Genomic DNA, 16,713 nt, shown 5'->3' with positions numbered 1-16,713 from the left:
AGCTGATGGCTGGGGGGAATATAGGGGGGTCTTTTATGTATTGCGCTGCCGCTGCCGTCGTCAAAATCAAACAGCAGGACGCGGGAGAACGGCAATCGCCGGCCTTTGAATTAAACTAAATGAACTCCTGGGGTGTTGGTATGGCAACCGTAGCTGGAAACAGGACTGCCTTTTACACTTAAAGCACATAAGGAAATGAATGAATTGAAATGTGTTTGTAACGATGAGGATTTTGTGGCAGAGAGAGCCCTAATGCTGTTACATGGATCACGGCCATTGACTGCACCGCTAAGGGGCTGAGTCTGACTCCACTGAGACAATAACAGCATCTGCAGAGCCTTTTACTGTAATTCGCATTTTTACATTGGGCTACAAACTGCACCACGGACTAATATCAGACAGAAAAAAAGAGCTCCGTCGCATCTGCAAGCAAATTTCCTCTCTAAAGCAATTTTTAATCCAATAAGTGAGTAGATGTTTTCAATGTAATGGTTCTGAATATGATATCTGTCAGACAACTATGGACAAAGCTCAGTTTGCAGAATGGCTGGCACTGATGCTGCAGATATCCAAACCGGCCAGAGCTGCCATGCTTTTATGCACATTAGATGCTTTCGAATCTTTTGAAAGGAAACATTAAATGATTATTACTATCATTGTGTTTTACACTAAAACAAACAATGACTAAACTGTCCATATTGTTAGTCAGTGCAAAAATGAGAATTCCTTATTTAAAATGTAATAATGCGTTCAGGGCGGCATGATTATTGGAAAAAAACCAAAATGACAGTATTATGTCTTTGTGTAAATTAAATAATTGCACGCGCTGCGAGTTTCAGAATGAAGCGAGGGCCTGTGTTCTTGTCACGCGAACAGCTCATGATCCAGCATTTTCAGGGTCTCAGAGCGGCTCGCTTCACTGTAAATTCTTCCTCTCACGAATCTCTGGAGTTTTGCTTATAACGTTGAGAACGCAACATGCGCTGACCTTTTTCCCACACTTGTAATAAGAAGCGTTTATAAACAGTTAGCCAAAGGAGTTTTAAGAGCTCCCTGGGGTAAATAAACTTGAGGGTTCTGACATTTCAAAATGAATACATTAAGAGAGCAATAAATATTAGTATGGTAATTTTACAGTTGTAGCCTACTAAAAATCTAGTTAGTGCTGTCAACGTTAGCACATTAACAAAACAAAAAAAATCAATATCTAACTATATTTAACGCAATTAACACATCATCCGTTTTTTCTGTCATCCTTTGGCTAGCGTTACGCTATATGATCACACTCTTAGTCATACAAATGCTTTTAAACTATTCAAGCGCAACAAGACGAAAGAGAACGCGCTGTCTGTGAATGTCCTATCTTTTGACCAACCCGATCACACATAAATGCGTATAAATAGTACGAGTGTGCAATGTCGTGGAATGTATACGCCAAAACTCATTTTGGCGTGCATATGATACGCTGTTTTTCGCGTGCATATGATACGCACTTTATGCCGTATAAATGACGCGCTTGGGTAGGTTTAGGGTGGTGGGGCGTATATATGACACGCTCTTGGGTAGGTTTAGGGTGGTGGGGCGTATATATGACACGCTCTTGGGTAGGTTTAGGGTGGTGGGGCGTATATATGACACGCTTTTGGGTAGGTTTAGGGTGGTGGGGCGTATATATGACACGCTCTTGGGTAGGTTTAGGGTGGTGGGGCGTATATATGACACGCTTTTGGGTAGGTTTAGGGTGGTGGGGCGTATATATGACACGCTCTTGGGTAGGTTTAGGGTGGTGGGGCGTATATATGACACGCTTTTGGGTAGGTTTAGGGTGGTGGGGCGTATATATGACACGCTCTCTTGGGTAGGTTTAGGGTGGTGGGGTGGGGGGTTCGTATGTATAATACGGCATAAAATGCGTGTCATATGCACGCGAAAAACAGCGTGCCATAGAAAGGCCAAAATGAGTTTTGGCGTATACATTCCACGACATTGCACACTCGTACTATTTATACGCATTTTTGTGAGAATAGCCTGCTATTGACGCACACACAACCCACAGAAAAAGACACGTGTCAGTTGTACGCACAGACAGCGCACCAGAATCGAGTTCTCTGTCGCACTTAAACGAGCAATAACACAATTTGTTAGTTGAAAAAATGTCAGTTTTGTCAAGTCTCATAAGACCAATCTTAAATGAGTTTTAAAAAAGTCTTAAATGAACGTAACGAGTAATGAGACGTGTGTGAGATCCGCATCATGTGCGGCAGGTTTTAAAGTGACAGCAGCCACTAATGCTGTCTGTCATTAATATTATCATCAATAATAAATGTAACAGAGAAAATAACTTTTGTCGCTTTAATAAGGATTCATCTCTATTTAATTTATTATTTATGCAGTGCAGACTTTTTTAAATTCACTTAAATTAAAAGTTGTTATATTTTTGAAGCCTAATAAATGTAAAAAAAAATTATAATAATTTAAAAAAAAGGATAACTTATAATGCACTGTATGGCTATAATTAATGTTTAAAATTGGAGGGGGGAAATCATTTTCATCGAGACATCAGCTGTATAATAAGTGACACTGGCTTTCATTCATAAAAAGATGCCATTAAACAACTATTTAAAATATATTGTCTTTATGCTGTCTCTACATGAATTTGGAGATTGAAATGATTACATTATGAAATATGTTAAAGACTTATGAAAACTTTCCCACCAGATTGTGCAGCCCTGTTCAGTGCAATAAGTAGGTTCGGTTTACCACAAATTACAGTGATGATGATTAATGGCATGTGTAGAGATGACTTAAAGGAGGAAGGAATGGGTTTACATGTAAATAAAGGTTTTGCTCCTGAAGCAATATAAAATTATAATATCATGATGTCGTCAGCCAATACACTGATGGAAAGCAACTGTTTCAAACAGGATCACCATAACCTTGAGCCATGTCAATAGTTATTCCATAAAAACAGGGTTTGGGTTTCTTTATTGACCATCCGCAGGAGGAAAACACCTCCCACACAAAAAACGCTTCTTCACTATTCACACGGGCAACCTGTTATCAGAGCTAATTAGAGACTCCCACCTCCGTTATACATTTCTGTAATTAGGCTCTTAAAACATGATTAACATGTCTCAATTACGCCAGTCATCATTTGCATAATTTATAAGGAGCTCTAATTGCGAGTGAGTTTAGACTTGAAGCTGGGTAATAACAGAAACACACAGGAAACATTATGCTGCTACTGAGGCATGTCCGTTCCAACGGCCCTAAGTATGATTAGCAATCACGTTCCAAATAAAACAGGAGGAGGAGAGGCTCCCCTCATGTAGCTGTAGCAAACGCAATATTTCTCCACAATTCAACACGACGGTCGTTAGATATCTCGCCAGCTCGAAAATTACGTGGCGTGCAAAAGAACAAATGAGTTAAGGAATGAAGCCCAAACTTTATTAAGCGCGGTGTTGCAAGCCCTCCTAACGCTACAATAAAGGTAAAAGAACACTGTGAATAAATATGTGAATATTGCAAGTGTGGTATTTCAAAATACAGTCCTCACAAAATGTACTGTTGTTTACTCATAATGGCAATTTTAATACATGAAAGAAAGACATTTATTTGAAGTTGAAAGTTATTTTGTACGAGTTTCGCAGCCGAATCTTGTTAAAGGTAATTAATCATTACCATGAGACAAGTGTGAGATACATGCAGGATTCTATCGCTCATTTGACATTAGATACAAGGTATGCTTAGAATTGCGAAGTATAGCATATTGCTTTTAGCACCATGCACAAGCATGCACAAAAAATGCACATGCATGTTATTGATTATTCTTATAGTGTACATTCATACTTCATTCATATCATTAAAAAAGAAATAAATCATCAAAATGTCAACTTCTCTCTGGTGACGACGTATGCCAGACTTCTCCAATCATTTAGTCAACTTAAACCCACACCTTTCTATCAACTGACAACAAACTCACATTTAGAACCATCGCCATCCAATCAACAACCACTGGATTGAACCAACTTCCTGAACTCAGTTTCATTTGGATGAACGTCTCATCTTTATATATATATATATATATATTAAAAAAAAATCCATCACTATTTCACCATAAATGACAAGAAAAGTCACCACATTTAACATTGGTCAATGAATTAGGGTCAATCAATGACATGAGATTCAGTCCAGATCTATTAAAAAAAAACTGTGGTTAGTAACTTAAATACAAATAGAGTACAAGGCCGTAACCATGTCTTTAACCATGGGGGGGGGACCAATTGTTTTTATTTCTATAAAGAATAAAGAAAAGGAACAGTGAACGAAGTTCTAGGATTAATATTAGTTGGGAAATAATCATATTTGCATTTATTTGCATCAAATACTGTATATTGTTAGAGATTTGTCACGTTAAATACATAGATCCACTTTTATAAATTCCCAAGTGGTCTAGTGGCAGAAATTTTGTTAACCATCAAAAGGTTCCTGATTCTAATCTGCCCACAATTTTGTTTGTTTGTTCGTTTGTTTGTTTAATTGTTTTTTCCCTTAAAATCAAAGATGCTCATCAAAGATTAAAAGCGAGGGATATATTAAAAGCAGGGACACGTGTGTGCAATTTGTTTTGTGATTTCAACAGAAAGAGAATAGTCTCTGTTAAGCGATAGATTGATGTGCTCGTCTGTGTGAAGACCGAAAGATAACCTAAACCCCGCCTACTTTGATTTGATTGGCCATCTCAATCCCTTTGACATTGAAGAGCGCTGTTAGATCACTGAAAAGCCCAGACTTTAAATTTGACTTGAAACTTAAGTGTGGCAGTTGCCTGGATGCCAGCCGAACTTATCCCCGCCCACAAATTTTTTAGGTCGGGCGGTTCAGTCTGGCCTCGCTCCATAGAGGAGTAATTATCCCCGAACAGAAACTGTTCGGACCAATGAAATCATCAGGGCGGGCTTTAGACGATGACGGACAGATGATCAACAGTAACGTAATCATGCACGTCATCAAAGGGGCTTGGATTATATTTGTTCGAATCCTAAACGGAGAGCTTGTTTGTATATGCATTCACCTTCACAATTTCGCTCAGAAATGATGATCATGTTGGGTAAGTACTCTGTGTATCATTCAATTATTTTATTTTTTTACAACACCGGCAAAGATCGCGTATTCCAGCCTGATTCCAGCGCACGTGCAGACAGGGTTGCCAAGTTTTTACAACAAAACCCGCCGACTACTAGCCCTAAACAATAGCTTCTCGGGGGGTTCTCCGGGGAAAAAATGGAGTTTGGGGGGTAAAATGTGTGTTATTTTGGCAAGGTTGCCTGCTAAAATTCACACTCATTGGTCTATATATCACATAATAGTCGCTTCAACCCGCGGACATAGAAAAAAACCCGCGGAGAAAACGCGGACTAGGGAACACAGTGCAGTTGAACTCTGTTGACATTTGACAATGCGTCTCTTCGTTGCTCTGATTGGTTGTAGGTCTGTCCAATTGATTGCTTTCCTGGTTCGGTTGAAACACGCCTCATAATCACAGCCCAATGGAGCAGTTTCAGACTCATATTCTGACTAGAATTGAGTATGACCTCGTCAGGCTAGTGTGGCAGAGCAAAGCAAGAACATTTTAAATATTGGGGTGACTTGTCCCCCTCAATTATTATTATTTTTTTAAAGGTGAAATCCCCTGCAAACCCGTATGACTGTGTGTCAAGGGCAATAAAACTCTTTAATTAATTAACTGTACTTATTTTTTTACTTAAATATATATTTTAAAACGTTTTGGAAAATAATGAATACAATATATTAAAATATGTAACTTTTTACTTGATAGTTACACCACAACATTTTTTAATCCTTAAAAGGGGTCTACATTTTTTGCAAAATAAAATCAAAAAGTTAATTTCTAAGAATTGTTACATACTTTTTAAACTTTTTTTTTTCTTTTCTTTATCGCGGACTGTTATTCGTCATTGACCCTCTATAGTTCAGAGTTCATGGTAAGTTTAAGTTTATTTTTCAGAGCTCTGTTCGTGATTAGGCAAATGTATGTCAATGTGAAACAGACCTAATGAAAGCCCCAAGGGTAAAAAGAAGCTGAAACCCGAAACCAACCAACAAGTTAATGTCCGCCTTTCCCTCGGCCATCTATATGTGCCAGTCTCTGAATTCAAATACACCCAGTGGCCTTGCATTTGCAGCATGCGGTACACACAAATACACGAACACTTTAAATAATTTGAAACACTTGCAGTGCTAAAGCAGCCTTGTTTAAAAGCCCCCACCCCGCATCGCATCCTGTTCCATGAGCCGCAGTACTTGTTTATACTCGCACGCTGGCCTGTGCCGTGTTAGCTCGGTCAGGCCCTGTGTAAAAATACACAGCGAGGTCAGGAGTTCAGGCCAGCTCTGTCTGCTGCTGGCACACCGTACTGCCCCGCTTGTCAGCTGCTTGCCAGAGGAGGGCTCATCACCAAGGCATCCTCCCGCACGGCTGTCAACACGCCGACGCCACCACGCAACACGTGGTGCACGCCGGGCAACTCGCAGCCATGTCAATCTCGACAAGACGGCCGTAGGTTACGAAGAATTACAGGAGCCGTGTCATTTCATGCTCTCTCAACACGTCTGCAGATGAAATATATTAGCAGAGAGAAAATTTATTGTTCCTGTCGAAGAAACTGTGTCGTGTCTGAATGGGAATTACGAGTTACGCTTAAAGCAGCAAGCCGAGGTGACGACGCAGTTGATCCGAAGTTCTAGTAAATCAAGGTTATTGTGAGCAGAAGAAGTAGATTTTTTTTTTTAAACAGAGCCACTGTTTCATTGAGACAAGCTCTCGGTCGGATCCATGACCTCCACAGTCTGTTATGAAAGCTAAGACACCACTGCTCCACTGCACGCTATGCCATTTCAACAAAACAGACCTGCTACGGGTTTAATAACCTCGCTTTTCTGGAATCCACCTGGGACTCTACGGCTGCAACAATGTAAAACCGTGAACGAGGCTGGCTCTTTATTAAAAAAAAAAAATTAAAAAGGGCCTGACAAAAATGGTGGCTGCTCTCGTTTGTGCGCTCTGCACTCAGCACATTTGCAGTAAATGTCACGGCGGAGGTTTGAGCCATTTTCTCTGTGGCGGCGGTGGATTTTTAGTGGTGTCTGTCTGCGCAGTGTGAAATTACACCCTCACATTAAAAAGAGACAGAAGTGAACCGAGGTACAGCTCACGGCTAATTCCGTAGGAGCGAGTGCGGGGTGGGTAAAGCACAAGGACCTTTCAAATCAAGGCTTGAGTTCATTTATTTTCAGTGTTTGCTAAACCATGCATTTTTTAAACAGTGTAAAACACTGACAGCTAAAAAACACTAAATCTCTTTTCTGTCTATTTTTGGAGTGTTTTCTTAAGTCACAACCAGGCTACTATCAATAGCATCCGCTTAAAAAGCTTCAAAAATCCTTTGTTCTCTCTTAATTCCCAGGCCAAGGCTAAAGAAAAAATGACAAAAATAGTTTGCAAATGCTTGTGGCTGAATATTTGATGGTTTAAATTAAACTAATATATTTATATTCATTAAAAAAAAAACCTTCCTGCTCCTCACAAGTTTCCTTCCTTCAACAACTGGAAAGCCCGAACTTTAGGGATTCAAAATGAAACAAACAAAAAGCAGGAATCAGCTAATGTTAATATTCTGATGCACTCTGATCAAATGCAAGTAGGTTTCATTTTGATGATCCGACGCTCCTAATGAAGTCCTGAGAGAACAGCGACTGTGAGGAAGCTGAAATGAGCCCCCCTTGACAAAAACAACACCAGGGCTGCGTTCAAGTACAAACAAAAGCTCAACATGAGGTGTGTTTTGGGGTGAGGGGGATGGCATCTCACATTGTGCTCTGCGATATGAAGAAGATAATATAGACAAAACAAGCAAACAACTAATTCTCACACTGGAGAGTGACATCACAACTATAATTCGACCTAAATAAGCACCATCTTCACGATCGTACGATTCGAATAGCTTGTTTGGAGTCTAACCCGGGGTTATCGCTCTAGTTAAAAGCTCTGCAGGTTCCTGGTTGCCAGGAACTGTGGGAAGAGATGCAGGAGCAAAGAGTCAGGAAGAGGTCCAAGTCACTTTGTTCTTCCTCTTGGAAACGAACTTTGAGTGAACCCCGGGTGACGCCAGGCAGTTCAAAAGAGTCAGGCATAACTCTTTCCCTCCTTGGAAAAAAAACTTGCTAAACAAGAGCAGGGGAGAGAAGCGAACCTAGTGCCATGAGGCCCCTGTGATCGCTGACACTGTGGCCCTCCGAAGCCCTCTTCATTCGGTCAGAATTTCACTGAGGAGGGGGGAACCTCTCCACAGCAGCGCCTTTCAGAGAGTGTGGCAGAGAGCCAACTTCAGCTGCCATGTAATGAAATCTTTGTAAATTACACTTTGGGGCTAATTAGAAGGAAGATACGGCTGTGTGTGTGCTTTTTTTTTGTACATTTGTTGTTTCTTGCTGTAGCAATCTGCATCGAAAACCTTCACTCAGGGACGATCGCATAATCAAAACAGCATGTTCATTTCACCCTAATGAATAGTTCTTCTGCTGGACTTTTTCAACTGCTCTTAAAGCGCTTTGTTCAACCAGCTACATTTTATGCACACAAAAACTTCAAAGCATCCATTAAAAATATAGAATCTGCATCTAGCCAGACAGCGCAGCAAAAAAACAGAATGTCACAATAAGTTGAGTTTATAAAACTCAGATGGGCATTATCAAAACCATGAGGCAGAGGATTTAAAGTAGTCAGAATCATAATTTAATGAGTAAAATGGCATCCTAAATATATATTTTCTAACTAAAGCCATTGATATTTTCATTTACTGCTTGATATAAATTAAAATAACGTGAGAAAAGCCATATCGCTAGTGCTCAATGCAGCCTAACCTAACCACACAATGTAAAATAGTGTATTTATGTATTAAACTTCAGCTCCACTGCACAAATTATAACCCTACCAGCAAACAATATAATAATAGCTATCTATTTGAGGAATCTGAATGCTGTATAATTCACAAGATATTTGAATAACATTATTTTTTTGTGTTATTGTTGTAATATCAGAACTTTGACATTATGCAGTCTAAATATCTAATAACGCACACTCTCACAAGACACACAGTACATCATTGTATTAAAGAGCACTGTTGCAAAAAAAATCAATATTTCAATATTCAGCTTAATGTGATAACTGGATTTAAACAAAAGGTAGCACTTGCAAGTTTTTGCTTTTTGTTTTCTATGTGAGACAGGAAAACCCACCTGTTTTTTCTTTTATTTCACACAGGACATTGAATAGGGCCGGCTTCATTCTGTGACAGTTCAGTGCATGTTTCCTAAAAATACAAACAGAAAATAAATACCAAGCCGTCACTACGCATGACCTGTCAGAACTGTCAAAACACAGACATTAGGCTTAGAAGGAATGTCTGTGATGTGTGATGGAAATTTTGAGTATTTTACAAATGGTATTTGATAGGAGACAGCTGAGAATGGCTCTAAATTGCCCAGCACTTTTATAATGGATAAAATGTGTGAAATGAGGAACAACAACAAAAAAAACGATGAATATTTCACGTGCATCATAGACAGCAGAATAAAGTCAATTGCAATGCTATCAAATACTCAATTGAGGTGACTGGCTGCTTTCCGTTTAAGAAAGTAAAACAACAATATTTCAATATGCATCATAATTATTACAAAGGCTTTAAAGTCAATTTCAAGTTGTTCGAATATGATTTTAAATGTAAAATGTTTGCATTCATTCAGTGTTTTAGAAACACCTGTGTTGACAGTAGGCTAATAGGGTCAAGTGGATGAACACTTGCCTTTAGTCACATAAATTAGTCTTCATCTCGCTGCCTTAATGGCTTTGATTACTATAAATTGATGTTATATTGCATAAAAACATTTATATGGAAAGTAGCAGATTTAACAACGTTCCTTCAATATACACACAGGCTACAGAAACACTGTAAAAGCCACATTGTCGTTAGACTTTCAGATTGTCATTAACTTTTAAAAATATGCAAGAATGCACATTCAGTTATATTTATTTCCTTGCTTAATTCTTAGATACTTGCAGTCCAATAAATAAGTAAACTAGGACCGAATCCACCCGCAACATGTAGTAAGTCTATGTGGCGCTGAATCAATGCGCCTTCTCATTTGTAACCTGCGAGATCCAGAGCAATTGGTAATCGAAACGATGCATCTGGGAAGAAGAAGAAGAAGAAGAAGAAGAAGAAGAAGAAGAAGAAGAAGAAGAAGAAGAAGAAGAAGAAGAAGAAGAAGAAGACAGCTCAGATTGTGCATAGAGGCGCTCGGAAGTGGATGTAACGTATTTGTAATGCAAAATAAAATAAAAATTGCGCCTGCATAAAAGTTTGACAGAAGACGCAAAAAGAAAGTCCGTGCGCTTTCGGGTGGCGCGTAAAAATATAAAGCTGCTGACTTGTTAAATGCTGTCGACGTGTTTCAGTAGCTACTATGAAGTTAATAATAAAGCGACAACATGCATAGACTCTTATATATACCTGGCCTGTGCCTCATCCAGACTTTGGTCGGTTATGGTCATGATTTGTTGTAATATGTCTCCAATGTCCTGTTTTCTTCCCTCGCCGTCCGCTCCTCCCGTGCCATCCTGCATATGCTGCGCCAGGCCGGGGTGTCCGGCCATGCCCACCCCGTGAGAGGAGTGCATCAACCGGGGCTGATCATCCATCCTCGCCGCTGTTCTCTAGAGTCTGGTGACTTTTTCAATTCTTGCCTAGGAGAAGGAAAATTCCTTCGGAAACTCTCGCCGTCACTCCCCCTTTGCTTTCTGGATGTCTGGAGCGCGCTTACAACATGGAGAGAGGGAGAGAGGGGAGAAACGGCAAAGCTCCCTCTCACAGCTGGTTTGGGTGAAATCTGATCTGGAGAGCTGCTTTAGGATCAAGCCACTCCTGCTCTTGCCACCAAAGCCAAGACAACAGAGCCCAACTTTGTCTAAGGGCTGCTGTAATCCTGTGTAATCTGCGACTCTGCCGCGTAACTCCTGGTTTCCTTTGACAGCTTTACGACTGAAAGAGCTCTGAGACGCGCTTTGAAGGCGTTAAACGTGGGGAGAGAAGTGCTTTTGTTTCGCACAGGTCTGCTGGCAACACTGAAACATAACGGGAGGCTCCGCCCACCAGCACTGGCACACAGCGATGGGGCACCGCCTATTGTCCGTGATTGGACAGGAGCGCGCTGTCGGCACCGCCTCGGTTCTTACAAGATACGTCAATCATATTCCTGAGGAAGGTGGGTCGCCGTAATAAGCTTTAAGATGTGGCGTTAGCGCTTGGACTGGACAGGGTGGTAACACGGTGATGGATAGGGGTTGAACATGAAAATAAATAATGGTGTTTGGCGTAAAGCGACTGTGTCCGCTCGGGACTTCCATGTTATCTCATTCTTTAAATGAATCTGGTCATTTAATATCTGTTTTCATTTGATGCCATCGGTGACATGTATGAACAAAATGTATTTTTGCGTTTGAAGGGTCTAAACAGAGTTGTTAATGTATTTTACACAAAGCTGTCAAGTGTAAATCAATGACTGCAAGGTGTAAATAGTCACATGACCAGAGGTGTTTGTACAGAATGTATTAATGTATCATATAGATTACCCTCCCTGTCATATAAATCATGATGATCATAATACTCTATGTTGGCTAAACATGTAATATGAAGGAAGATGCCCACCTTAAAAACAATGGCGTTTACTTTTTAACTCAGATGTAAGTTTATAGCATGTGCAAGATAATAATGAGGCATCAGCCTATATTTTATTAAGGAAAATAAATAGAAACATTTACAAATCATCACAGCACTAAATGTAAAAATATTTAGAGGACAGACTAAATGAAACAAAGTAAAATCAATACATTAATGATTTGATCATCGTTGAGTTTGCCTTATATAGTAAAAGAAAAATAAATAATCAAACAAATACATTTTCAAGCATTTGACATTACAGATTAGGCTATATGGTGTCTCTTATGAAAGAAAAGTGATTTGCAACAAGACATCTTATCTTGTCTTCTATGTAAACGACTGTATATCCATATTTAATATCCATCAAATATATAATCTCATATACCACATTCATTTCCAAAAAAAAATAAAAATAAATAAAGACCTTCATGCTGCTGAAAGACACCATGGCCACTCAATGTGTCTTGGAAAAATGATCAGACAGGCAGTTTGCTCAGCCATGTGGTCTATTTAATGGTATTAAATTCACTGGCTATTGACATGGAGCTCAGAATGTGGCAGAAATGTCACGCTCTGGCTGCAGGTGCTGGGAAAAGGACCAATAAAGAGAGTGTTAAAGAGGCCATTTCTGATGCCTGAGTACCCATCACTGGAGCAAATATTCCAGAAGCACCACTCCAACTATTCATGTGATGTCTCATCCCCGTGCTCAACATATGAGGTGTGTCACCTTCCATTATGTTACTTATGAGAAACGACACCACTTTAACCTGTCCTACTTAGGAGGCGACTGCTGACATATTCTGGTTGTATAGGTAATCTTAACTTTTTTATTGGAAACAATATCAATTTTTAGAGAGCAAAAAGATATGTGAGGGATAATTTATAAATCCGTCAATGTATTATATATTCAGAGTGCTTGTATTAAATTCACCCGTGTTTTGATTGGTTTATTGAACAAAAAAAAACTAGTAAGAAAGATAACAAGTGCAAAATTACCAATGATTGAAAATGCTAAATTTAATACTTAATTTACCAGCCTAGTTCTATCCTATAGGAGTGCACCGATATAAAAATGTTGGCCAATACCAATAACCAACATATTGGTCAATAAATCGTAATCCAATTTTTATTTTATTTTCGAGAGTCTGATTAAAAAGTCTCACAATTAAAAACATGTCCCAAACACTTCAAGATAAATCAAACATATAGAGTTGCCTAGTTTGAACCAGTGTAGGTTTTTTAGAATACATTTTAGGCTACTATGTTCAACTTTGCTTATTAAAAAAAAAAAATCTAGTGCCTTACAAATAAATAAAATAGTGCTTAAATAATGCAAACACGTCATTCGAAAACATTACTTATATATAAAAAATCAAAAGGCAAGTGCCATGGAAAAATAAATTGCCTTGACATGGACAATAATGAAGTGATTTTAACTAAACAATGTTGTTGATGAAAATAATATAAGACAAATACAGTTATTATTAAGAAACAAACATCTACACTGCAAACCAGAATAAGTTGGCCTAACTCAAAACATTTGGGTTAATCAGTTACATAAAATTTTTATTGTATAAATGTATGATGTTCCCATGAGTTTAAGTAAGCAGAACTATCAAGTTTTGAGTTTTTAGTACTCATGAATGTTAATTTCCTAACTTAAAGTACTGAGCTAACTCATACATTTTGATAGCAATTAACATAAAGGATTTAGTTAAATCACTTTTTATTTTGAGTTCTTGCTAATCAAATGAGTTATTTACTTTATTGTAAACACTAATAAGTTGTTAGAACTAAAAAAAAAAAAAATGTAAGTATTTTAGTTTAAGTACGAGTTTTATTGTGCACTCATACATTTTTATTGTTTTTTTTGGCCCACCTTTTTCAGCCCTGACAGCTTCAAATCTTCTGTGCTTTCCACGAGATTTAGGAGTGTGTTTATGGGAATTTTTTAATTCTTCTAGAAGCTCATGTGTGAGGTAAAGCACTGATGTTGGACGAGAAGGTCAGGGTCGTAGTCTCCGCTCTAATATATCCCGAAGTTGTTCTATCAGGTTGAGGTCAGGACTCTGTGCATGCCAGTCAAGTTCATCCACACCAAACTCACTCATCCATGTCTTTATGGACCTTGCTTTGTGCACTGTTGTGCAGTCATGTTGGAACAGGAAGGGTCAAACCCCCCCCCCCCCCCCTCCCCTCCACAACTCCCACAAAGAAAAACAACCCCACATCATAATCACCCTCCACCAAACATTACACTTGATAACAATGCAATCAGGCAAGTACCGTTCTCCTGGCAACCGCCAAACCCAAACTTGTCCATTGGATTGCCAGACAGAGAAGCGTGATTCATCACTCCAGAGAACACATTTCCACTGCTCTAGTCCAGTGGCGTCATTGCTTTAAACCACTGCATCCGACACTTTGTATTGCACTTGTTGATGTAAGGCTTGGATGCAGCTGCTCAGCCATGTTAAAAAGTTGGCAAAATCTGCGCACTGTGCACCTCAGCATGCGCTGACCCCGCTCTGTGATTTTACGCTTCCCAATTGCTTCCACTTTGTCATAATACCAATGACAGTTGAACAGAATATTTAGTATTGAGGAAATTTCACAAATGGACTTTCACAAATTGCACAGGTGGCAACCTATCACAGTACGACGCTTGTATTCACTCACTGAGCTCCTGAGAGCAACCCATTCTTTATCAAATGTTTGTAGAAGCAGTCTGCATGCCTAGGTGCCTGATTTTATACACATTTTGGAATAGAAATGATTGGAACAACTGAATTCAATGATTTGGAGGGGTGTCCATATACTTTTGGCAATATAGTGTATAGTGTGCATTCTTGGTATCTATCAGAAAAAACTTGTTAACATGAGAAATGCAACTATCTTTCAAGGAGCCAATTTCATATGAATTTGTACAATGTGATTCATACAAAAAAAGCTTTTTTTTTTAGAAAAAAAAGCATGAAGTCCAAGCATGAAAAGCATTGGATGAAAACATGATAACATCATACAAATGTGTACAAATTAGTCATAAATTCTTCAAAACATCAAATAGTTATGAATTGCAATGAGATTGTATTGGAACAACTCAATGTTTCTCTGTGAATGATGGACAAAATGTGATCACTCTTGATAAAAGACATTTTTCACATTGTGAGAGGTTAAATCGATCCATCAGATTTCTCATTAGTTGAAGAAGAGAAACTAGTTAATGATAAAAGGAATAGGCCCTGCTGCTGTGATAGTATCTGAAGACTGCTGGGCTGGAAGAGATGTATAGGCTAAAGTGACCTTCCTCTGTAAAACCAGACCTCGCTGATTGTCTGACCTCTTCACAGCTATAGCCTACAGCCAGACAGACATGTACCATAGCCACACAGCTCAATGTCAAACATCTTCGAACGAAACAGGAAAAAATACAGTGTTTTTGCACTAAATATTGACTCACTAACAGCTGGCTGCTTGTATACTTGTTCAGAAATGTTAGCAAAAATGTAACTGCTGCATAAACAGTATGAACATCTCTTATTAATGAAGAAAAATGCAACATCAGGCTTGAATATAGCCTTTTGATATAGTTTGCCGTATTTGAACATTTCCCGGTCATTCTAGCAGTGTCAGAAATTGCCCGCACATTAAAAAACTGATGCCCAGTCTGAATTTACAATGAGCTTCACGCAGCAAATAACACACTTACAGATATTTGACATTCTCTTGTAGACGCTTGAACTCTTGTGGTTTGAATTTAGAGTAGTTCGGTTTTCCCTACCGATCAGCACTTCTGTATTCCCAGCGGTGAGAGGAGCACATTGTGCTGCTGAACACTTTTCTAGCTCACTCGTTTCATTCATATTTATGCCAGCTCATCTAAATTGTCCTCTCTAATAACGTGTGATCTGCATACGCTCACTTATATCAAGCACATTCATCTTTTTTCAAAAGCTTTGGAAACATTTAGATTGTTTTAAATGGTTGTGCAGTGTGAAGCTGAATATTTGGGTCAATAAAAAATAAGAGAGTCCACGATAAAGAAAAATATTTTAAAAATCTAGTGCCAAGTTTTTAGAAATGTAGTCTTTGTATTTGGTTTTGATAAACTTAAAAATCCCTTAATTCGCAAAAAAGTTTTTACACTCACTTGAGGTGGTTGTGTGAAAAATGCAATAATGCGAATAATGGCAGATTGGAAATGCATTTGCACAATAAATTCTGACGTAACCAACATTAAACTCATGTGACCAATCGGCAGTTTCTGCTGATGGTGTTTTATTTACTGCTGGTTACTAGGTTACAAATACCACCAACTTGATGAAAACATATCTAATTTACATTTGTTTTTGTTGTTGTTTTGTGAACTTTGAAAAAATGTTGAAAAACTATTTTCACATTACTCTGACCACACAACATTAATTTGGTCACAGCGCCACCAATTGTTCTAAAGTGATAAAACATTAAATCATATTACTATTTACTGTATTTATGATTTATCCACCATTTTGCCTGAAATCATCTTAATAGGTCTTAAATTGCTCATTGCTCCCAGCCATAATGTCATAACTTATCATGCCTTCTTTGTGTTTGGCCCCTTAATGGTTGCTTGCAGCTATATTTATTATTATTTATATATACAGCGGGGTATTATACAAAAAAAGTATTAAGTCAGCCACCAATTGTGCAAGTTCTCGCACTTAGAAAAGATGAGAGAGACCTGTCATTTTTATCATAAACTTCAACTATGAGAGACCGAATGAAAAACAAAATCCAGAAAATCATATTGTCTGATTTTTAAAGAATTTATTTGCAAATGATGGTGGAAAATAAGTATTTTCATTATAACAAAAGTTCATCTCAATACTTTGTTATGTACCCTTTGTTGGCAATGACAGAGGTCAAATGT

General features: G+C 38.5%; 1 protein-coding gene across 3 annotated transcripts in view; it reads right to left on the bottom strand.

The window, feature by feature from the left end:
• The window catches only part of pbx1a (pre-B-cell leukemia homeobox 1a), an 83,846-nt gene extending 72,006 nt beyond the window's left edge, over positions 1 to 11,840 (bottom strand). Inside the window, exons 1-2 of one of the 3 annotated variants that reach the window (XM_067454025.1) lie at positions 10,596 to 11,840; positions 9,322 to 9,395 (exon numbers count right to left, since the gene is read on the bottom strand). In XM_067454025.1, the coding sequence (XP_067310126.1) occupies positions 9,322 to 9,395; positions 10,596 to 10,783 (262 nt within the window). In that variant the 5' untranslated portion in view covers positions 10,784 to 11,840. The remainder of the gene's footprint in view (positions 1 to 9,321; positions 9,396 to 10,595) is intronic. The other 2 variants (XM_067454023.1, XM_067454024.1) reach the window with 2 other exon arrangements.
• Between the last annotated feature and the right edge of the window lie 4,873 nt (positions 11,841 to 16,713).

This window comes from Pseudorasbora parva, chromosome 9, assembly GCF_024679245.1.
Source record: "Pseudorasbora parva isolate DD20220531a chromosome 9, ASM2467924v1, whole genome shotgun sequence".
NCBI classification, from domain to species: Eukaryota; Metazoa; Chordata; class Actinopteri; order Cypriniformes; family Gobionidae; genus Pseudorasbora; species Pseudorasbora parva.
The sequence above is the reverse complement of the archived record's forward strand: the minus strand, read 5'-3'. Positions and strand labels throughout refer to the sequence as shown.